Source organism: Gymnoscopelus braueri (assembly GCF_963280865.1).
Source record: "Gymnoscopelus braueri genome assembly, chromosome: 12".
In the NCBI taxonomy this organism is placed as follows: domain Eukaryota; kingdom Metazoa; phylum Chordata; class Actinopteri; order Myctophiformes; family Myctophidae; genus Gymnoscopelus; species Gymnoscopelus braueri.
Window position 1 is genome coordinate 32,667,115 of NC_137614.1, and position 23,416 is coordinate 32,690,530.

Sequence of the window (23,416 nt, forward strand, 5' to 3'; positions counted from 1 at the left end):
GCAACTGTATGGTTGCCTCCACCATCGGGTGCAAATGGGTGAATTTAATGCACTTTGTGGTTCTGAAACATTTTCATATCAAAGACTTTGGCCACAGACCCCCATCCGAAAAGATTTTGTGCCAGGGAACCCCATAAGTGAAGATTTGTGTTTTTTAAAGTTTTCAAAATTTAGTTTTCAAAAATAGTTAAACTGTTCCTCATTTTGTTGGTGGAACCCCCTCAAGGACCCCTGGGGGTCCCCGGACTCCAAATGTGCTAAAGAAATGCAGACCATTTTACACGTTTTGTTTCTCTCTCATCACAGTTCCTGGCAGTTATATCATTTCTGTGAGCTGGATGGCTCCAGAGGATGTGATGTGATTTTGTGTACTTTATCCTCAGCACACAGCTGGGGCTGGGAGCTGACTGGGGCGCCAACAAGATGCCAGTAACAAATGACGATTGTCATCCCTGGACAACTGTGAGAAACGTCTCAGCTCAACACTGAGCATCAGCACATGGCATAATCTGCTGACGTAAACTCTGAGTGCCTTCGTTTGTCACTCCGTGAATGGGATTAGGGCTTTTTTGTCCAACTAGCTTACATAACATTGGATATAATTTCAGATATTGTCATCATGATAATGTGTGCAGCCTGCAGCAAAACGAGTACAAGCTAACTAGCACATAATTGATGTGGTTAACTTTCATCCATGTTCTAGACGGCTCCTTTGGGGCCAGACGTTTCAGTCTGGGGCATTTCCCATGTAAGAGCTAACTTCACAAAGGCTTCGCATTCAATACTTACGTTTTTTGTTTTACTATTGTTCTTACCTTCTACGTATTGTCACTTATCAAGTTCAGAGAGAAATATTACAAACACCCCTGTGTCAAGGCAATTAATATAATAATAAAACATAAATAACAATAACAATTTCTTAATAAATAATACAACTCCACTTCTTGCCTGGGTCTCAACTGGTTTTCCATCAATCCTGGCAAAGCCATCAAAGATGTTTTTGTAGAGGATGTTCCTCCGTGTGGCTGCATCATTTGGTGGGAGGTAGCGGAGGACTGCACTTTTGTGCTGCTGATACATGGCTAAGATGATGCGCACGGCAAGCTCTCTCACCTCAGATGATGCGCTGTGCTCCAGCGCCCCTGTACAGAACTGACACCAGGACACAGAACAGAGTTAGCATCACCATTGATAGTCAAAATTAAAAAATATTATTGGTGCCAGAATTAGGGCGGGTGGATATATTGTATTCACAGAAGGATTAAACATACTGTAGTGTGTATAGACATAGGCAAAAGCCTTTAAATGAAAAAATAAAGTACCATAATTAAATTACCATTACAAAGTGCATTTAAAAAGTAAAACAAGTGGCCTTTAGCCTAAGGATGGTGCTGAAGGAAAGCCCGCGAGGTCACCAAAATCAGTAAGCCCATTTGCCGTCTTTGCCCACCTGTCCATCAGATTATGAGATATTTTTATGCAAAATTGCCATATTGGCCTGTGGTTGGTGCTATTGGAAAGGAATGGGATCACTCAAATTACTAAGGTTCCTCCTCAGGGGAGCATGGATGTTCTCATCAAGTTTCAATCCGTTAGATTTTGAGATATATTGTGTGCAAGATGACATTTTGGCGTAGGGGAAAGACAGAGTGGGGTCGCCAAAATCAGTAGGGTCCATCCTTCTGGGAACAAATTCCGTGGCAATCCAGCCAGTCGCCTTCAAGACATCTTGTTTGGAAGTAAAAAGCGTTGGACGGGCTGACCAATTAACTGACCACCCAATGGCGTAAAAAGTTTAATGAATGTTTCAATCATCATGGCATTTCCCATTTAAGAGCCAACTTGACAATGGCTCCACATTCAATACGTAGTGTTTTGTTAATAATTGTTCTTACCTTAATTCTATGTATTGTTTGCTTGCTATGTTGAGAGAGAAATATTACACTGTTCAGAATGACCCAGTGTTATACTGTGCATTTGCTAAATAAAACACTTCACTGACCTTGACCCTTTGGCTAAATGGCACCTACAAAGTGGTTATAAAAACTGGTACTTAGCGAAAAAAACAAGAAATACTTCAGTATCATCATTACAATCATTATAGCTCCTGAACTTTTTTCCGCCAAGTCCCTGTGAGAGCCACGCATACTGTGATGTAAAGGGAGACTATTACCTAACGTATTGTCTAGGGAGAAAGTAATGACAACAATGGAGAGTATTAACGTCCTGTGTACGCTGCTCACAAAGGCCACCCATCTCTCGCTCGATGGGCTGAAGGAGAGGCCGCCATTATTCTCCGTTGTCTCTCCTGGCCGCTCCTCAGTTTAATTACAAGAAATTCAATCACCTCTTCCACCTCCTGGCAAATCACCCAGGTAACAGAGGAGGGTAAGGGAAAAATGTCCAAACCGAAGCTAGGCTAACATCAGCGATGAATGAAGAGAAGGTGAAAACAGACACCAGCAGGGTTTTTTTGTTTGTTTTTTCTTTCTTTTTTTTTAAAGATACTAGGCCTAAATGACCTATGACCAGTTTTTTTACGTTTACAAAGCCCGGCCTGTAATTTGCTTAGTTGCGTGCACCTTTAAGACTCTTTGTTGTGGTACCATGTAATCCTGTTGTTAACGTCCCACTTTACACAGTAAAATCCTCTGTGTTCAATTCAAACTCTGCGAGTGTACAAATGCAAACAAATGGACCCATGAGGATCCATTTGGTTCCATTTGCACACTCTCTGAAGTAAAGTTAAGTGATATTTTTTTGTTAAAATTAGTGTTTAATAGTTTAATAGATTAATGAATTGTTAATTTATTAATTTAGTTGTAATGTTTATGTGTTGGATTGGTGTAATTGAGTTTTTGCCTTTTCGTGCCCTAGCCAGTGGCAGCTAACAGGTATACATTTCATTTGTATTGGTTTTGACTATCAATCAATGTGATTCTTTTGTGCCTATACCTGTGCTTTTTCTCCTTCAAAATGTCTCCCGTCTCTCCAGCTCTTTAGTAAACCAAATACATTTTCAGGTTGGGAAACCAATTTCATCCAATCAGGAAAGAGAACTCATACAGGATACAGTTTATTTAAACAAGTGAAATTTGAAGCGATGAAACAACAACATTTTTGAGGGGTTCGCTCTCCTGATTTGATCAAATTGGTATCCTGACCTGAAAATGTATTTTCTGGTTACTAAATAGCTGGAAAAACAAGCAACACCCCGGATACAGACTGTTTGAGATTACGTGGACTGGCAAGCGCTTGAGAGCCATAAACAAGAGGCAAAAAAAGGGAAAAAAACTAAAACAAGGCAAAGAAACGAAAAAACTGAATAAAACATAAAGTAGGTTGGCACTAGGAACTGTAGTCACTCCTGTATAATTTTCCCAAAATTGCACAATGTACATAAAGTACACGTGGCCATGCCTTGCCTTTGCACATTTTCTTTAAACACGGTCATATGTTATGTTGATGTCACTACTGCTGTTATAGTATAAAATACAGGATATTGCTAATGCTGCTATAGTATATACAGCAAGGTATCTTGTACATAATTACTGTATACTGATATTACTACTGCTGCTATAGTATAAAATACAAGGTAACTGTTACTATTGCTGCTATAGTATATTCAAGGTTTCTGCACATAATATGGTTATGGCTTATTTTGCAAATGTATACTTTTTTTCTTTCTCTCCCTTTATTGTGTTACGCTGCTGATGTTGCTACAGCTGAAGGCTTCTTCTTATTTATTATTGTTATGTTGTTCTGGCACAGTATTTTGTGAGTACATCACAAACATGCATTTCCCTGCTTGTAACTGTATGAGTAATTACAAATTAACCTTGATTCTTGAGAACCTGTTACTGAACATACATTCTATACTAGCAATGATCACTATCGGAACATAGAGCTTTTCTTTTTGTTTTGTTTGTTTTCTTAACTCTCTCAGTGCCACGCCCCGAGATATCCCGAGTTTTTCCCGAGTACCCTCCGTGCCAGCACGAGAAATCCAGAGTTTTCACTTTTGACTGTGGTCGCGCTATTCTGTTTATTTTTCATGATCACTTTCGCTTCCTGACTCCTTCAGACTCATTGGGTTCCGGTTTCATGACGCAGATTCCGTTTCCGGTTCTCTTTTTTTTTCCCGCGGTCATTTTTGGCCAGAATAGGGAAAGTCACGGTTTTTCACACGGTATAAAAAAAGAACGGAGAGGTCCACGTCTACTCTCTTTGGTCTGGGTGACGATCAGTCATCGTAGTCGTGTATCGCATCGTAATTTAGCCCGATCAACGATTGTCGAAAATGTCAACATCCGGTTGTGACCGGATGTGACGTAAGCCTGTTTGGGAGGGGGCGAGTGAGCCAGCGAGGTCATCAATGTGTCGATTTGTTGCTCTCTACTGGTAGAACTGTATTATGGGTTTAAAAACCCAATCAGATTATTTATTTGAATGAAAAATTACAAAATTTAAAAATAAAAAAAAACGCAAATTTCTGGCACTGGGGGAGTACTTTATGAAAATACTCTTGGCACTGAGAGAGTTAAGTTAGATCTGAGTTTGCATAATTATGGAGCCTGGAGTTCAGTGGCAATATTAAACCCTTTGAGCTGGTAGACAAACTAGGGCTTGGCAATTCCCTCTCTGAATCTCCCTGGATATGGTCTTTGTCGCTTTGTGACCATAAAACCATCAGGTTTAGCTTGATTTACTCAAAAAGACTATTCAACTATCCAATGTGTGCAATACAATGATAAAATAGACTTTTCTGAAAGCCAATGTTTTGAGGATTTTAGGTTAAAAGTAGGGTTAAACTCAAGTCAGATGAAATCTCCCATAGTGCTACTTTAGCATGTACTACGATGACACATTGCAACTAGGTGACGTCTCAGTCACAGAGGTTTCTAATTAAGCTGTTTAACCAAAGTAATTTGACTGCTAGGAGAGGAGGCACCGGCATGGAAGACAGCATCATTGACCTTCTGTCACATCTCAACGCAGACAGGAAACATTTTCCCTGCAAACACGACAGGCAACCGGCACAAAGGGGCCGGGGCGCCAAGTACTCGCAAACATGCACAAACATGCAAACACAGGCCACCAAATACCATCTGTGTGTGGCTTCTCTTCTCCTCGGAGCGAGGGGGAACTCGGAGGCACCTAACAATTTGCCCTCACCAATAAAGGCCACAGAGGGCTGAATAGAGGGGCTGGGTGAGGAGGGCCGGTCGTAAACCGTAGAGAGAGGGGACAAGACAGCACACTGGCCTGTCCCGCCCTGTCAACAGTATGGAGAGTTTGCACTTAGATACTAGGTCACTGCTGGAAACGGTAGTGTGAGCGAGGGAGGGAAGGAGACTGGAAGAAGGCAGAGGACATGCCAAGAGTGACCAAATTCCCTCAGCTGACTGGCGGCTCTTAACAACCTGTTTGGGTGAAATGGCTGGTTGCAGGCGGGTAGCCAGGGAACCTCAACGGCCCCTCTGCATTTACACCTCAGCCAGGTTGAGCTCACTATGCCAAACTGAAACGATGAACTGCTTGGTAGGTGCCTGTCATTCAAATGGAATAACAAACCTGGCGATGTATTTATTGCTATGTGCTAGCGAGCGGTCACAGGACCAATGGAAAATAAGGCCAGTATCCACCAGTTTGTGCGTTCCAGAATGTGAGCAACATGATGGAAGATTGGGAGTAGACCCTTTGCTGAATGATAAGGGTGGTTGTCACTAGATGCACAGTAGAGACTAGAGAGAGATCTGTTAAATTCCAGTGAATTGAGGTCATTCAGACAGACAGACAGACAGACAGACAGACAGACAGACAGACAGACAGACAGACAGACAGACAGATAGGCAGGCAGCCAGGCAGTCACTTATCAGATGAATCTTTGATAGCAATTGTAAATGTGTGATTGCGGAAAGGTATTGCAACAGAGAGTCTACCTGCTGCTACCACTCATTGCGCTGCTGCTCGTATAAACATTCATGTATTTGGTGCTGTGCAAACGAAAGCTAGGTAATATTGTAAGCATTAAGGTCATTACACACCAGCGATTATGCGAATATACGCAAAATTCGGATGCGGTCCGAAAAAATAAAAGGCGCTTTTTCGCTCCGCGAAATTGATGCGGAAGCTTGCATTGACTTCATAAGGTTTTTAAAAAAAAACATATTATTCGCATGAAAAAATCTCCCCCGGTGTGTAAGGACCTTAAAGGCGGTTACACACCGGCGAATATGCGAATATACGCAAAATTCGGACTCGTTCCGAATTATTAAAAGACGCTTTTTTTCGCTCCGCGAAACTGGTGTGGAAGCTTGCATTGACTTTATAAGGTTTTAAAAAAATACGTATTATTCGCATGAAAAAAATCGCCCCGGTGTGTAAGGACCTTTTGGCTTGATTTAGGACAAGGTCTATGTTACTGAAATGCAAGTTCAGTAATAGTACTATTATGTTCCTTCTAAATGTTACATCATTCATGTAGCCTAAGATGTGTTGTTGTTGTTTCTGCACTGTAATTTTACTCGTGCTATACAAATAAACTTGCCTTGCCTAATAGGCTAGGCAACTGCCTAACAACTTAGCTTGTTGAGCAAAAAATAGACACTTAGCTTGTTGAGCAAAAAATAGACACACTACTATGCTATGGAGCTACTGCAACCTGTGGAATCACAGAATTCGATAAGTTAATAATTCCAGTGTAACACACGTCAAGGGCCTGTAGAGATTCTGCTCTCATTCTCCCTAATTATCCCACCAAACAGCATGCAGGGTTGTAGTTTGAAGTCGTACGTCACGCCTGAGCAACGCTATGGCAACTAGGCCAACTGGCAGGCCGATTCTCACGGTCGAATCAAAGTGGTGAAGTCAGCAGGGGTAATGGCACTTCACTTTTAGCCAAATACCATCTCACACAGAGCTTTGGATTTTTTACTTCACACTGAGAAAGCATTCATTTGTCCAAAAAAAAATTAATAGTGCCTCTGGCATCATCATATAGCATTACAGGGTGGCACAGGAAAACACATGAAAAATGCTAAACATACAGGAGTCTGGGACTTTAAAGACTGTCTTCCTCAACAGTACAACTGACCGTGATTATTTTTTAGCTCCTTACCTTCATAATGTTGTCCAGGGTGAAGGCAGAGTTGTCTGTGCCCACCTCAGCCAGCAACTTCTCAAGCAGCTCGGCGCGGCTCAGGGCCAGGCGTGTGGGGAAGTTGGACTTGAATGGCTTGACGAGTTCGCCAGGGATTAACTGCAACGCCCGCACCTCTTTCAGAAGAGCAATTTCCTGTGTCAGGAACAGTCGGGATACAATACACCATTAAAATCATTACTTTGTTGTGACAAGGAACCAAATGTCAAATTATAAACACTGCTGCATTTTTATTTGTCATCAAGCTAGACCATATTGACTATGTACCCAAACACCATACCTATTGTCAGACATTTTTAAATGACAAGTCAATCAAGTGTGATGCTATGATTTGTCATTCAACACCAGCCTTTGGCCCAGACACAAATCCTGACAGAGTGTTGTAAGTAGGAACAATTCAAGTGTGACAAAGAAGCTTCGTGGAAATTCTTCCTTTTGCCATTTTATCACAGTGATGGAATGTGTGTGTGTGTGTGTGTGTGTGTGTGTGTGTGTGTGTGTGTGTGTGGGGGGGGGGGGGGGGGGGGGGCATACACACTTCAGTCCAATCCAGGGTCTTTCTTTTTATGAAGTCCTTGAATTGTCAGGAAAGAGGGATGTTTGCGTGTGCAGCAATAATCAAACACAACTTTGCCTCGTCTAACAAAGGGCCATTCATTGCTCTGGACGTTCCATCACAGCTAGCTCTTTAATGGCTCCAGAGGGGACGGGCAGTGACTTAACAAGGTTGAGTCACATGGCACGGCCCTGAGATAGCTCTGGTCCAACTGTCATTGAATCAGCGGCTAACAGAGACAGACGCCCTCCATTTCCCACTGTACTCACCTAAACACACACACACACAAATAGCAACGGGCAAAGCATTCCAGCTGTTCATCTGTTCATCTCTCACATATTCACGCAGAATAGTCATATCATGCCGTAATTAGCCGATCTACAGGCTCATGTAGATCGGCACTTTTCGGTGCACCACAGTTGTATAACTATCGCATATCAAGTATGCATGGTGGCTAAATAACTTTATGCAAACTTCCCACACCTTTTCGTGCTGAAGGTCTCACACACACACACACACACACACACAGTGTGCCTGTTTCGCAGGCTCAGAGGAGGTAGTCTAAACAGCCCCAGGCTGACTACAACCCAGGGCTTGTTGGAGAGTTGTGGTAGGACATGACAACACTTCAGACATCTCCTAACTCTGCTCCCTGTGTACCTACTAGCTACAGTACAAGTCACTCGACCTACAGCAGCTTAAGTAGGACACATGATGATGCGGTCAGTGAGTCCTTAGCAATGGATCATCCTACTGCCTGTTTCACTTTGGGTGCATTCGGAAATACGCTCCGAGCACATTACTAATCAGAACATTATAAATCAGCGCTGCGGTCTGGGAGCCCTCAGAGCGCACACTGACGACGAAAAATAAAATAGAGAGGTGAAGCAGGGATACAGATAGATGTCATTGTGCATTGTGTATTGTGGTCTTGCACAGAACTGTTAAGTCTGTTCAGTTCAAGTGCAAGTTTAATGACCCAGACATCATCACTGGAATTTTAAGGCATCTTTGCGCAATCTTTGAGAAGTACAAATTCCAGAATAGGTGTGCATAACTCCAACACACATAACACTATTCTGCGTGAAAGCCATCAGACCACAGGATGGTGTGCTTTTCTCCCCCAGCTGCACAGAGTGCAGTGAAGAGACGTGTTTGCAAAGGACTCTTCTCGATCAAATGTACATCTTTCATGACGATCCATAACATCTGACGATTCAGTGCTCCTTTCTTTGGCAATGAGTACTGCCCGTGCAGCATGCAGTGCGTCTATCAGACTATCACTTGTGGAGCCAGGCATGTACAGGTACTGTATGTGCACAAATAGGAGCCAACCAGTGCGCGTGCACCTACCCAATTCCCTTCATAGGAGACCTTGGCCTCTTTTATGCCTAGTATACAACACTTTGAATAACACACAGCGACAGAAGGAAAATGACACATTTCTGAGAAATATGTGGGTGTGAAGTCTGGTTTAGAATTTAGTACATCATGCATGACCCGCCCAAAATTGCGAACTTGCTAGGTTCCATTGACAGGCTTTTTAACAGGTTATGGCTCTTGCACCATCAGTGCCCGGCAGTGCAACATACATTAACCGTCTATGTACTTAATCGTACAACAGATAGCTGATATAACCGATATACAGTACAAGCACTGTGACATGGTTTACATTTTTGAGAATCTTTTGAAAATGTGTGCCTATATAAATAATGAGATGCCCAAAATAGGCAGGTTGTTAATGAAATGTTGCATCTTGACACATTCAGTACTCTAAATTCCTATGATTTGCCAACCAACAGGCTCTTATTGAACCCATATTAGATGCTTCTGTATAAATGTGGCTTGGATTGTGGACATTTCAGAGCAAGTACTACATGTCATTGGAGGTATCAAGTGGCCATTGAATAAGGCCCACTCTCAGCCCGGAGCAGACCTACTATCTTACATGATACTTATACTATCTTGACATTATACCTTCTCGCTCCCCCCAAGATTGTAAGATACACACAACTTCCACCTATTAGTCATTAGACATAGTATTTCCATTTTTAAAGGGGAGTATCTTTCTACTTGATTAGGCAAATAATGGGTTGTTCGGTGTCACCAAAAGGTGCTTGGTTTCACACAGGCCGTTTGAGGGTCATTTTAGCATGTGCCTCTTACTCCAATTGGCTGGCAGTATTCCCGGTCACACCCCCTCTCTTGTTTCTCTCAAGGGAGTTTCTGGCAACAATAGCTGCTTTTTCAGTCAGTCTGACAGCCAACAACAGTGCACACTTCCAATGACCAGGTTTAATTGTCATTTTGCTTCACTCAAGTCACAACCCAAATTGTAGCTGTAGCTATAGCTAAACTAGAAATGCAGTCTACAGTGCAGTCGGCATGGGCGGGCTTATCCCCTCGATGTGAGGTGAAATGTGTGCTATTTCACGACATTAAAAAGCTGGTGGAAATGGAGAGGAGTACCAGGAGTACCAGTTTCATACAGCACTTAAATTACATTAGCAGTAAAATGCAACCCAAGTCCAGACAAATCTTGTTTACCCAACGCCTCCCCTTTAAGGCTCCAACTGGTTTCCTCTCTTCACAGCCAGTGCCCGCTCGTTTCGGCTTCTTCTGAAGTTACCTGTGTGGCCTGCCCAAAGCCCTGACCACAAATCCCTAATGCCCTGAGTCAAACTGGTAGTTGATGTGGCGACAAATTCAAATCACCCAACTACCACAAGACACGCCCTGGATTTACAGCAGGGATGTCAAACATACGGCCCGCGGGCCGGATCAGGCCCGCTAACTAGTTTAATCCGGCCCGCGAGATGATTTTGCAAATAAATAAAAAAATAAAAAAAAGTTTTTTTTTTTTTTTTTTTTTTTTTGGCCAAAAATGTTTTAATAGTTTTTTGTCTAAGTCTACACCTGCAACCACACGTAACTTCCACTTTCCTCTTCTTCTTCCTCGTCTTTGTATTGATATTGTTTGTGTTGGAGCGCCTCAGTGCGGCTGCAGAGTTCATGTGCAACCTCTTCCAGAGAGAGATAGAGACACTAGAAACTCTGCTGGAGACACAAAACAAACTGTGTAGACTTGGCCCTTTGAAATAAAATGTATTTTGGCACAAAAAACAAAAACAAAAAAATCTTAACGGTTATCGATTAATTAATCGGTAAGGCCTAACGGTAAACGGTTAATAAAATGTCTCCATTTGGCCATCCCTATTTGTGAAGTTTACATTTTCAGAATGTGCTTGTACTAACTAAGACTAAGTAAAGTAAACAAAGAAAACTATCTGAAGTTGTTGTTATTGTTATTATTAGTTATTATGCCATGATTTTACCGGTCCGGTACCGGTCCGGTACCGGTCCGGTTCCGGCCCTCTGGCCCTCTGGCCCTCCTCCATGTGGCCCCTGAGCTAAAATGAGTTTGCCATCCCTGATTTACAGCCTTGCTGTTCATCCTGGCCTGCTAATTTAAGTGTGCAGTATGTAAGCTTCTTCCTTTGATATATTGTACCTCATGTGGCTCTGCAAAATGCAGAGTGTGAATGACAATACTTGGGTGTTAAAGCATAGCAGCGAACAATATCATTTTGTGTCTTTAAATTACGGGTTACATGGACATGTGAAAATCCTGCCGGAGCTATGCGGTACGGTACCAGAATGAAGGCGATGGCTGTGGCCCTGAGGCGGTTGGCTTTGTCTCCACTCCTGGCCAGTAGGTTGGGCCACGTCTGCTCCAGACAGTGGCTCACTTCGGCCCGGCCCAGCCCCTGACCTGGGATCAGCTGGCTCAGCAGCAAGCGCAGCAGCTTCAGAGAGGCTTGGAAAACCTGAGGGGGAAGAGCACCCACAGGCTCATTGGAATGCTCAGTTGACTTTCCAAGAAAAATCTAGCACGAGGGTGAAGTCAATTAGCGGGGAGGTTAGAGTTGGAGACGTGTGGTCTGAACTCTACACAGCTGGCCAATGAGTCTAGATGGAGGATGGACACCTGCAGTCAAGTATTGAAGCTTTGTAACAAAACACAATTGCTACAGAAACAACTTTCTCACTTACCCAGAATTTGAGGTGCTGGAAAAGTTGCCAACTGATCACAACTGACAACCTTTTTTTTATTTAATTTGACTGCTTTTGAATATTAGTCAATTAGGAGGACACCTTTATTAACATGAACCAGATTTAGTGCAGTTTCTGTAACAGCTAGTTAATTCAGCAATTTATTGGTATGGCTAGGAAAATAAATCACACAGATTATTGCGGGACTTTTTTCATTAGCATACAAGCTGTACAAGGCTTGTAGCAAAGGGTTATAAGGGCATCCTTGTCACATAATGTTTGTTTAAGGAAGCTAACGCTAGGAGAGGGAGTGGGGCTTACATATGGGACAGGGGAAACATTGTAAAGGGCGTGTGTGTGTTTTTTTTGGGGGGGGGTGTGTGTGTTACCAGTAACCCTCTAGGTTCTGCTTGTAACAGGAATCCAGGGAACATTATTAATCAAAGACTCCGACACTAACATAGGTTAAAATATCTGACAGGCTTCCTCTGGAGAGTATTACTAACAATGACCTCTTTTCAATTAAGAAAGGCCTTACAACATTGATAGCCTCATATCCCCTAGCAGACAGTCATGAATCCACTTCTTTCAAGAAAATAAAATCTCGATTAGAGATTTAAAACGACCACTTGCGCACCTCAAATCAACATTGAACATAGGCGTGAGAGGACCAAAACAAATGGCATAGTTTGACAGTTTATTTCCCTCACCAACGGTTATTTTGCAAAATGGATACCAATTAAATGCAGGTAGCTATTAAGGTGGTTTAAGTTTGTATTTTTTTCCCGCAATATGCACAAAACACTCTATTTAGGATCACTCTATGATTCACGCGGAAGCAGATGTGGAAAAATGGCTGGCTCTCATCTGTGTGGTCCAAGCAGGTTTGGCTCAGTTATGCAGACAGTGGAGCACCAGGCATTGTGCCAAACAGGCCCTGGCTCAGCTCCGCCGTGTGCAGTTGCATTTGGGGGCACAGGGGCCTTAAGTATGAAATAGTACACTATGGCTAATTCACTCATTAAAGAGGACCATGCTTTGACTCACGGATGGCACTTGATCAGGGAGGGCCTTCTTCACCAGGAAGACAGCAGCTCTTATCATATTTCTCAGCTCTTCCTTCGAGGTGCTGGCTGGTAGTTCCGACAGCCTCTTGTAAACAGCCAGCAGTGCGTCCTCTCTGTAGGACCAGGTTTTGGAATACGCCCCCGCCACCTGGAGTGTGACAGTGTGCAACAGGAGTTAGCCGGGGGGGGGGGGGGGGGGCGATTGTGGTTTTGTTGATATTAATTTAGGAACAGAACAAAAAAACAACTCAGTGGCAGGATTGCAAAGAAGTCGATCTCACTGGCTGTGCAATCCATCTCATTACTTATTGTTTAAACATAGCCTGCAACAACTTAATAAGCGTGTCATCATGAGTCATGACTAAGATGAACACCAAAGGATCAGATTATACCAAGATGACAACCACAATTAAACATTAGGGTACGTACGTAGGGTATGTACACGCAGCCGAAAAAGCACTATCATGTCATCACAAAACAAATTGTGTTTATATAACCTAAACAAAATGGTAGAAGGATTAGTGTCTTGCTCAAGGGCAAAAAAAGGCCACTTCAACTAAATAAAAGGCTGTTGTGGCTCATTTTGGATACCTGAGGCTCATGCCGTTTGGCTCTGTACCAGACAAGGAAATGTGCACCACTTTTAAGTATTACCACAAACGTTTATAAAGGAGTAGTTCAACCAAAAAAATACTTATTTTCTATCAATTACACACCCCATGAAGCATTGAATTCATGGAGATTTTATTAGTTTTTGTTGCATTCCTAAGCCAATAATTTGATAACCGGGTGAACTATTCCTTTAAGCCTGAGTTGCGCACCAGTATAATCCACTGAAAATAGCAGACCTACAAGCTCATAATGAGCTTGTAGATCTGCTATTTTTGGTGTGCAACACCCGCGTGCAACTAGGTAGACATCAGGCTTTACCAGGACATCCCCGTAGACCTCAATGGGGAGGCTGGCCTCTCTCTCTGCCTTCTCCGTCAGGGGCTCTGGCTCCCAAGTCCTCCTAGGGCTGGGAGGAGTTCCCTGGGGTTCAGAGAGAAGGGCGAGGTCCTCAGCTGAGCTTTGAGGAGCCTCTCCCAGCGTGTCTTTCCTGTGGAGGGCTGGCAGCGGCCTCTCGTCACTGGTCACCTGAAAGCACAGAGAATGAATTGCATTATATTATAAATTATAGCACTTAAACAGTAAGTGATTGATAAATAGGTATTATTAGATATTATACTTAAATGTGCTCTAAGATATATAGTTATTTTTGTTCTCCCCCCCCTTTTCCAATAACAGGGGTGTCCCCGTCTCAGCAGCTCTTTAGTAAACAGTTTGTGTAAACCAATTCTAATTTTGTCAGCTCATTTGTTTGTTTCATCACTTCCAAATGCACTTGTTTATCCTGTATCCTGTATGACTTCTCTCTCCTGATTGGGTCTAAAGAGCTGGAAAGATATTTAAAAAAAAAAAAACCTCTATAGCAATGCTATTGGAATATAGAGCTATTTAACACTTATTTTAACAAACAAACCAAAAAAATCACTTAAAAATATATATTTTGGGGATATTTTCAAGCCTTTATTTGATAGCAAAAGTGGAGAGACAGGAAATGGCCGGTGAGAGAGATGGGGATTGACATGCAGCAAGGGCCGCAGGTCGGATCCGAACCCAGGTCAGCTCCACAAGGACTGAGCCTTAATGGTCCGCGCTCTACCAGATGAGCCACCTGAGGCACCCAAGCGCCTTAATTTTTAAGTGTAGATGATTACTACTCTAGATGCACAGTACGATTCTTAAGGTCATTACACACCGGCGATTATGCGAATATACGCAAAATTCGGACTCGGTCCGAATAAATAAAAGACGCTTTTTCGCTCCGCGAAACTGATGTGGAAGCTTGCATTGGCTTTATAAGGTTTTTTTTTAAATCGCCCCCGGTGTGTAAGGACCTTTAGGGTTAATTTAACTCAGACAGTGTGCGAATGGAACCAAATGGACCCGTGGTAACATTTGCACACTCTCTGGGTTAAATGGTGTGTCCATGTCCATCCCAGTGACAAATGTGTGAATTTGACCTCACTGCTGTAACTCTCACTAGTGTTTTATTTATTTATTTTTTGTCTCAATTGAATGGGTCTACCATTCAACATCATGACGACTGTGAACATTACACCATCTATATAAAACAAAAAAAAACCTGACCTGCAGCCACCCGGCTCTAAACTCTCGTGTCCCCGAGCCAACTGGCATCCCGCTGTCTTGTACGAGGCTCAAAGACTTGCCTTCAGGCCAGCTTGGCAGCCGCTGGAGGCAACCAACTGTTGCACACTTTTAATTAAATAGTGAAACCCTAACCTGTGGATGAGCCGGTCCCACTGGCGGTGAGTGAAGAGCATAACCCCCCCCGGCTCATAATCCCCCTCCCACACATAAGCTATTCCATGTTCCACACAACATTGAGGCTTACGGCAAAGGGACGCATTCCTGACCTGCAACAGCGAAAGGGACGTATTATTCTAAGAATAACAGCGTTTATGCTAGCGCTGAATGTTACAGTGAGACAATTTTGTTTTTAGCATGTTGTGAATGAAGATAGATCATTTGTTGGGTTTTTCAACAGTGACTTTGTAATGTTATATTTAATCCCCTGTGTATAAGGGCACACAAAGACAACACCTTCCTAGTAAGTCATACTGTCGTCTGCATTATGTGTGCTCTCAGTGCAGCGTTCACGTTCGACAAGGCAGTAGGTACTCACATCTATCCTGGGTACGGCCGGGTAGTCACGGGGCGTGGTGGACTGGCTGGGCAGAGGGCTGGCAGGTGCCTGGGAAGAAGCAGTGGCTGGGTTCAACTCATGGACTTGGGGAGGCTCGGATTTCATCTCTGTCCTTAAGGTCTCTGTGGAAACCCGGGGTTTGGGGGCAGCTGGCGGGCGACCGGGAGAAGGCAGGACAGAGGGCGGTTGCTCCTGGGCTGAGGATGGCTCAGACGGTCTAGTGATCTATTGATGAGGGTGGAGGGAAGGAAAACTGGCTTACTGATGGCAGATTTATAGCGGTGTAAATCTCACCAATTTATGAATTGGAAGCACATTGGGTCATAGTGAGTTAATGCCTGGGAGCTGCAAGTAATTGTCCCCGCCAGGCCACAGGGGTAATATTTTCTCACAACCCATAACTTCCCACCTCCCATATTTCTGCCCTCTCACAGTCTCAGTTGCTCAGATAGTGCAAAGCACAATCCTCAGTGTTAATTTAACTCAGAGTGTACAAATGTGGCCAAATTGATCCTTATGGGCTCATTGATTACATTTGCACACTCTCAGAGTTACAAATTGATAAAATAACACATTTTGTGTAGTAAACAGCAACATGAGGGAAGAATATTTATTTTGTCTGCATAACTGGAAATTTAAATCTTTCATTTGCAAGTTTAAAAGAAAAGTTTGAAAGAAACGTTTCTGTGCATAACTGTAGTCCCCCGTTCAGATCTGCTGCAGAGCTAATCAATTGAAGCTATGGTTAAGTGAACTGGAACAGGAACAACAGTTATGCACAGAGCCCATTGTCTTGCACCAGTTCAGGTTAATATATTGCCTTTTAATTGCACTTCCAGGTGCAACTCTTATTTCAAATCTCAATTTAGACCTGAGGCCGATTCAAAAAACGCCTAAATCCTGACCTACGTTTTCTGAAGAAAATGTATGTTTCTATATACTGTATAGCAACAATTACACACAGAGGTGTTCCTGGCTTGAAAGGTATAACAACATACAGCTGTTCCAGGTCTAAATGGGTTAATAATAAAGTCTGTACGCTATTATCACATCAGTGCCCATCTTGATGTAATCAAATGGCCATGCAGTGGTTCCAACAGTAGATAATGTATAGTGACTGAACACTGCAGTGGTTCCAACAGTAGATAATGTATTAGTGACTGAACACTGCAGTGGTTCCAACAGTATATAACGTATAGTCTGAACCATGCTCATGTCCAGCAGGTTGTGGAGCTCTAGCTGCTGGTAAACAGTTGTCCTGTAGGCTTCCATCTGCTCCTTCTTCTTCTTGGCCAGGTCAAAGTCCTCCTTCTCAATGGCACAATGCTTCTCAACATCATAACGTCCAAGACGCTCCCCCACCTGAAACATTGGACAGGGACAACCGGAGATAACTAAAATGAAAATGAAAACATTCAAAATCCTCCTGTGCTGGTAGCTCTGTTCTGGTAACAGATGTACTACATACATACATGCACAGGCCGGGTTAGGACATGTGGTCATAGAAGGCCGACCTGTTGAAGCCTCCACATGGTCTGCATCACACCGCAAAACAAATTAGTAACGTTGGCTAACCTGCTGCCTGGGAAACGTAACATTGGCTAGCTGCTGCCTGGCAATAACATGGTAAACGTAATGTTGGCTAGCTAGCTGCCTGGCAATAACACGGTGAACACTTATAAGGATGAGATTATTAAATACACAGGGCAGCTGTATCAAAGTCTGCTGTCCTCTTGTACCAGTGGTTCTCAGTTTTTGCACCCTAGCCACCTGACCCTCCACTTTGAAGGTAGGCTGAATTGATACTGTGAGATATGCATGTTCTGAGATTATCAAAGCACGCAGCCCCGTTGTCATCAATAAAACTCCCTTTATAGCTATGCCCTTGACAAATTAAGAGTTCCTGATTCTGAGGGCAGCAGCAGTAAAAAAGCTTCTGTTACAGGACATTGTCCATATGGACATTGGCCAGAGTGCACGGTGAACATACAGACTGGAAATTTACTTACTGACTACTTCCAGGGGAAGTCAGATGGGTCATTTCTTTACGAGGAAATTCCATCAAGCTGAACTAACTAGTTAATCTGGAGCCAAGCAACCAGGCTTCAACAGCCAGTGCCACCGAATGAATTGTAAGGGCGTTTTGTCTGCTGTGGTGCAAATCTGTTCATTTGCTGACTCTAAAACCCAGGTGAGGTTCTCTCGGGTAAAGACAGGCTGCTTTTTTTCTAGGCTGAATTGAGTGCAATAACAGGGACACACAGACTGCAAACTGCCCTCTCCACTGTCTTCTCTATCGGCCATGAATTTCATTGTGTCATTATAACCAACAGCATAAATCATCCTTTGACATGAAATGAATGGGTAATGACAAGGGATTTTCAGCATGACTACCTTGGCAACTGCCTTGTCTGCAATGCTAATTGGTCACGTTAACAAGATGAGGTGTTTGTGTGTGTGCGCGTGCGTGTGCGTGTGCGTGTGTGTGTGTGTGTGTGTGTGTGTGCGCGTGTGTGCATGTGTGCGTGCGTGCGTGCATGCGTGTGTGTGTGTGTGTACACGCGTGCGTGCGTGTGTGCGTCTGCGCGCGCATGTGTGTGTGCGTCTGCGTGCGTCTGTGTGTGTGTGTGTGTGTGTGTGCATGTGTGTGTGTGCATGTTTGTGTGCATGTTTGTGTTCGGTTACAAAGACACTCGTGGTAACAGGAAACAAAGAGGGAGACAACCCAAACCCATCACTGCAGCTGTTGAGCTTATTAAGTATTCATTGTCGGCATGGCAACAGCATACACAAAGGTGGTTGGTAACGGGAATCTGAACAATGTTTAAAGACTACAGTTACAATAACACAGTTGAAATTACATCAATAAGAACAATGTTTATCAGCTACCACATACAGTAGGTGAGATGTGTGAGAGATGAATAAACATTAGTAGTTTGAGTTACTAATGATAAATACAATTTTTTTTTACATTCTTAAAACTTTTTCTTCATCATCTTGGTATATGTGTAGCACTGTACACATGACATATCTCCCTCATCTATAATCACTGGCTACAAAAACAAAACCTTAAATGACAATAATATCACTTGTACACAAGGGGGTATCCATGGTATAGACATTGGGGGGGTCCAAATGTCCAGGTATCTCAGTCTGTAGAGCTCTTGCCTTTGAATCACAAGGTTCTGGGTTCAATCCTGGGCACGACTAACTGAGCGCACGAGTAGCAGCACATCTTGGGTATCTAAGGCCACTAGATTATTTTACCAGAAGAACAACCTTCATAATCATTTTAATTGTATGCACACAAAGGTGTCAGAAATATAGGAGGATATTCATGTAATTGGTCCTTACTAATGCTCATTATTATAAGATGGTACCATGTATGTACTCTGCTCTGTGTCTCAGAGGTGGGCTGTGGACACTTGACCACACTGTGGTCATTCAATTTCAAACAAGATTTCAAACTTTTTTTTATGCAAGAACGGCAAGAATGGCTTTTATTTCATCATGCTAACTTTTCCAGGAACAGAAAGGCTGTAGTTTCCATTAGCTTGGAATCCCAGACGGGAAAAGCACATCGCTATATCAGTGGTTCTCAAACTTGTCATGGACCATGACATATATATATATTATATAATATATTTTGCCACAGGCTGATTTAAAAAATGCCTCTAGTGATAAACCTGTTCCACACTTGCATACTGGGCCCTGATTGGTGCCCCACAACTTCGGAGGCAGCGACATCCAATCACAACCGAGCGGGCCAGACCAAATCTTCTGAGGGCAAGTTTTATTTTTTGGCACTGGCAGATTCGTTTGGATTCCAGGCTAATGCGCTATGAGGTTGTATATCTGCTATTTCTGAATAGCCAAAGTATAAAATAATGCTTTTTAGCTCAAATCTAAAAATCACACAGATGCTTTGCCGGTTTTAATGGGTTAATAGGGTTCATAAAAGGAGGATTAGGATATATTTAACATAATTGTATAATGGGGGGATAGATTGTTATTTTCTCAGTATTCAAAGAATGCATGGTTATGCCCATGCTGTTATATACTATTGAGCTACAGAAGAAGTGTGAGTCTCCTGGCTACCTTCTGCAGGTCGGCGATGGCCTGCTTCAGGCTCTTGGCCATTTCAAAGTTCTCCTGGCGGACCATGTCTTGTTTCCTCTGGTCCAGCAGGCGGATGATGTGGGCCACCTCTGGGTCCTGGTACATGTCGAAAGCCAGGTCATCCAGGGGCGAGATGGACTCACACTTACTAATGGGACATATCAGATGACACAGGTTATCACATAGAATCACTCAGAGTAGACCTTTTCCAACCGCTCTTTTTCACTTCTTTCTGAAATAGTGCTATGGATTAGGTACATTTTGAAATGATCTGCATCCAAGGCTGATGTCCTCGAGGGTCTGAGTTTCTCAACTTAACTGTAACTGTTGAGAAATTGTTTATCTGTTGTGTAACGGACAGTAGGGATGGTATTGCTCATTTATCCCCTAACTGGTATACTTTGCTTTACTGCAAAAAAAAAATTTAGTTCTACTATAGCGGGAGGGCACTAAGGAAGCCATGGAATTCTCTGTGCACCTTCCAGATGATGGCACCTAATGATTTTGGTGACCCAATGGCCTTTGCAAGTTTCATGGCAATCTGCCCATTCAAATCTGAGATAACTTGTGTGCAAGTGGAAGACCTGGCCTAATGGAGGCACTACAGCATTCATGCTCAATGGAAGATGAACTACTTGAGTGACTCATGACCTTTCTATTAGCGCCCTGCTCAGGCCTAAATGTCAACTTACATAAAATATTCCAGATTCCATAATGAATGCTACCGATTTTGGTGATGGCATGGCCTTTCTGCTAGCGCCATACTTCGGCCACAATTTCCAGTTGGGTGTAAGGAGCAGTACGGCCTCTGGGGTATGCTGTCCGTCTGTCTCCCATTTCGCCCATGTATGTTATCAACACGACGTCAGCCTGTTTATTGCATAAACGGATGAGGCATACATTCCCAACTTGCATCGTTCCTGACTTGCATCATTCCCGAGTAGGGAGGTGCCCGTTTATAAACCCACTGATTGTAATATCTAACATTATTAGTACTGTGGTAACGGGTACTGCTGCACTGGGTACTCTTAACAATGGGTACAGCGAGTAGGTAAACCTACAGCAGTGACTGTTTTGCTCTGATATTATTGGGTTTATTGTATGAAAGTGAAATACAGACATACGTACTCCAGTCAAGTAAGAAAAAGCCTCTGTGTGGAAACACAGCCCTCAGCTTAATTAGTGGTAAAGACTGAGACTGTGATATTGTGTAATTCCAAATCATAGAGGGAAAACATTGATCAAGGCTGCGGGTGAAACCCCTAAGGTGAAACATCCCTCCGATTAAAACAAATAACTATTTCGAAACTGTGTTTTCCACTTTGCACAGGCTTGCTGAGGCGCCACCTGCATCGTCTCTGATACGAGTGACCTTGAGTGACTGGCTGGGTGTCTTCCAGTCTAAATTGCTTGTTATTGTCACAGCACAAAAAAAAACGGGGTTCAACGTCCTGCTCTCACCCCATGTAGGTCGTGTCCAAGGCTGTGTCCAGCTGAGTACTGTTGAGGTAGTGCTCGATCAGCTGTTCTCTGCTGGGCTGGGGGGGGGGCAAACAGATGGACAAGTTTCACACACACACACACACACACACACACACAAGCCTGATTTATACTTTGTTCCTCGCTGATGTTGCATGCCAAAAATAGCAGATCTACAAGCTCTCATTGCACCGTGATGCGAAAATGTACCTACACACGCAAACACACAAGATGCACCCGCACGCGCTGTGTGTGTGTCAGTGGCGTTTGGTGGAGTCTAACGTTGACCGGGCCAGAACCGGTTTGACGGCTAAACTGGTTTTTAATGGCCACTCATTAACAATTCGGCCGAATGCAAATGAGCCCCACTTGAAAACAAAGGCAACTTTCTGTGGTCGGCTACAACAGAATAGGGTGAGGGGCTGCTGGATCTTGCCCCTACACAGGGGCAAGCTGGGTTTACAGACCGGGCCATGGCCTCGTTGGCCCCAATGACGATACGCGCCTGGTGTGTGTGTGCGTGTGCGTGTGCGTGTGCGTGTGCGTGTGCGTGTGCGTGTGCGCGTGCGCGTGCGTGCGTGTAGCCCTGGCCAGTGGGTGATGAGCGGTAGATGTTTGACTTTCCGTGTGGGAGACCTGGGTGTGAATCCAGGTGGTTACATTGGGGGCTTCGGGATATCGAATTTCCCTATGGGGGGTGGGGGTTGTCAAAGAGGGAGGGGGTAGCATATAGCCCTGCCTTAGTAGTTCTAATCCCTTTCTAAAGGTGCGGTGTACACGATAAAATCCCCAGGGCCCTAATTAGACGATCTATGGGCCACGGCACAGAACACAAGGCACAAACTGCATCGCGAGTGTGTCCATGGTATGCCAATTTGACTAGTTATACAGCACATGATCTGGGCGCAAAAACACCAGTGTGTGGCGCTAATTGGTGGTGGTAAGCCTCTGAATCAGTCATGGGTGTGTTTTGGGTGTTATATTTATTAAACTAATCAGAGTGTCTATTCCCATTTCCTTTAAGAGAAGCTGGCTTAAGCTATCCACAAGTTTCCTAGAGCGTTGTGGGCATCACTTCCTGTCGATTTCATCCCTGATACCTGATCAAATCGACAGGAACAGTGATGCCCACAACGCCCTAGGAAACTTGTGGATAGGCGCACTGGTGTTTAGATCGGATTAGAGGAGAAGCAAATAACTTTCTGCTGTGGAAAAGTTAAAGTATGGGACCATCTAGCAGTTAACACATCAGTGAGATCTTGACATATCAACTTAATAATCAATGGTTATGTTCTTCTTTATTCAACCCATGACAAAGCATGACAAAGACATGCAACCTGTGTGTCCTTGTGTTGAAGCTGTCAACTGCTCTCCATTGAGTAGAGACAGATAAAGAAGCCAGGGTTCACAACATTCTTACAGGATGAGAGGTATTTGAACACATTTTATTCTATCTGCAATAAAATAAGCAGGCTTACGGAACAAAATGCATGTCTTTTTCTCTCCCTTTCTCTCCCTCTCCTCACCACTTGTCTTTGGAGACACATAACAGTGTCTTGTTTTAATGATTATTAATATGATTAATGAAGAATATGGCACTTAAAAATGTGTTTATCTGCCGTTTGAGGACAATAACGATGTATGTGTTTTGTGGTAGGCTACAATACGGCAAATTGGCTGATGGCAACGCAAACTCACCATATATTTGGTTAATATGGCCCAGTTAATTCATAATTGTTTCACCGTCAATGCGGAGTCTCTCAGAAATGTCACCTAAATTGTTGAATATGAGTGTGTGAATGGATTAGAATTGATTTACAATTCAAATCCATCTAGGCGCACTAAGGAAATGTTTGCGCTCCGCGTTTAGACCAGCTTTTTGCAGGTCTAAACGCAGGGTGTAAACTCTGTGTGTAAGATAGCAGTGCACCCTGATACCGCCCGACCGCTATAAAATCCCCAGGGCCCTAATTAGACGATCTATGGGCCACGGCACAGAACACAAGGCACAAACTGCATCGCGAGTGTGTCCATGGTATGCCAATTTGACTAGTTATACAGCACATGATCTGGGCGCAAAAACACCAGTGTGTGGCGCTAATTGGTGGTGGTAAGCCTCTGAATCAGTCATGGGTGTGTTTTGGGTGTTATATTTATTAAACTAATCAGAGTGTCTATTCCCATTTCCTTTAAGAGAAGCTGGCTTAAGC

General features: G+C 43.4%; 1 protein-coding gene across 3 annotated transcripts in view; it reads right to left on the reverse strand.

Annotated features, from left to right (window-relative positions):
• cep104 (centrosomal protein 104) overlaps positions 1-23,416 on the reverse strand; it is a 51,058-nt gene that overhangs the window by 16,660 nt on the left and 10,982 nt on the right. For all 3 annotated transcript variants that reach the window (XM_080443701.1, XM_080443702.1, XM_080443700.1), the window contains 9 exons: positions 21,189-21,265; positions 19,707-19,875; positions 16,815-16,970; positions 15,588-15,833; positions 13,769-13,975; positions 12,819-12,986; positions 11,372-11,545; positions 7,121-7,297; positions 949-1,152 (listed from right to left, as the gene is read on the reverse strand). In XM_080443701.1, coding sequence (XP_080299827.1) covers positions 949-1,152; positions 7,121-7,297; positions 11,372-11,545; positions 12,819-12,986; positions 13,769-13,975; positions 15,588-15,833; positions 16,815-16,970; positions 19,707-19,875; positions 21,189-21,265 — 1,578 coding nt within the window. The remainder of the gene's footprint in view (positions 1-948; positions 1,153-7,120; positions 7,298-11,371; positions 11,546-12,818; positions 12,987-13,768; positions 13,976-15,587; positions 15,834-16,814; positions 16,971-19,706; positions 19,876-21,188; positions 21,266-23,416) is intronic.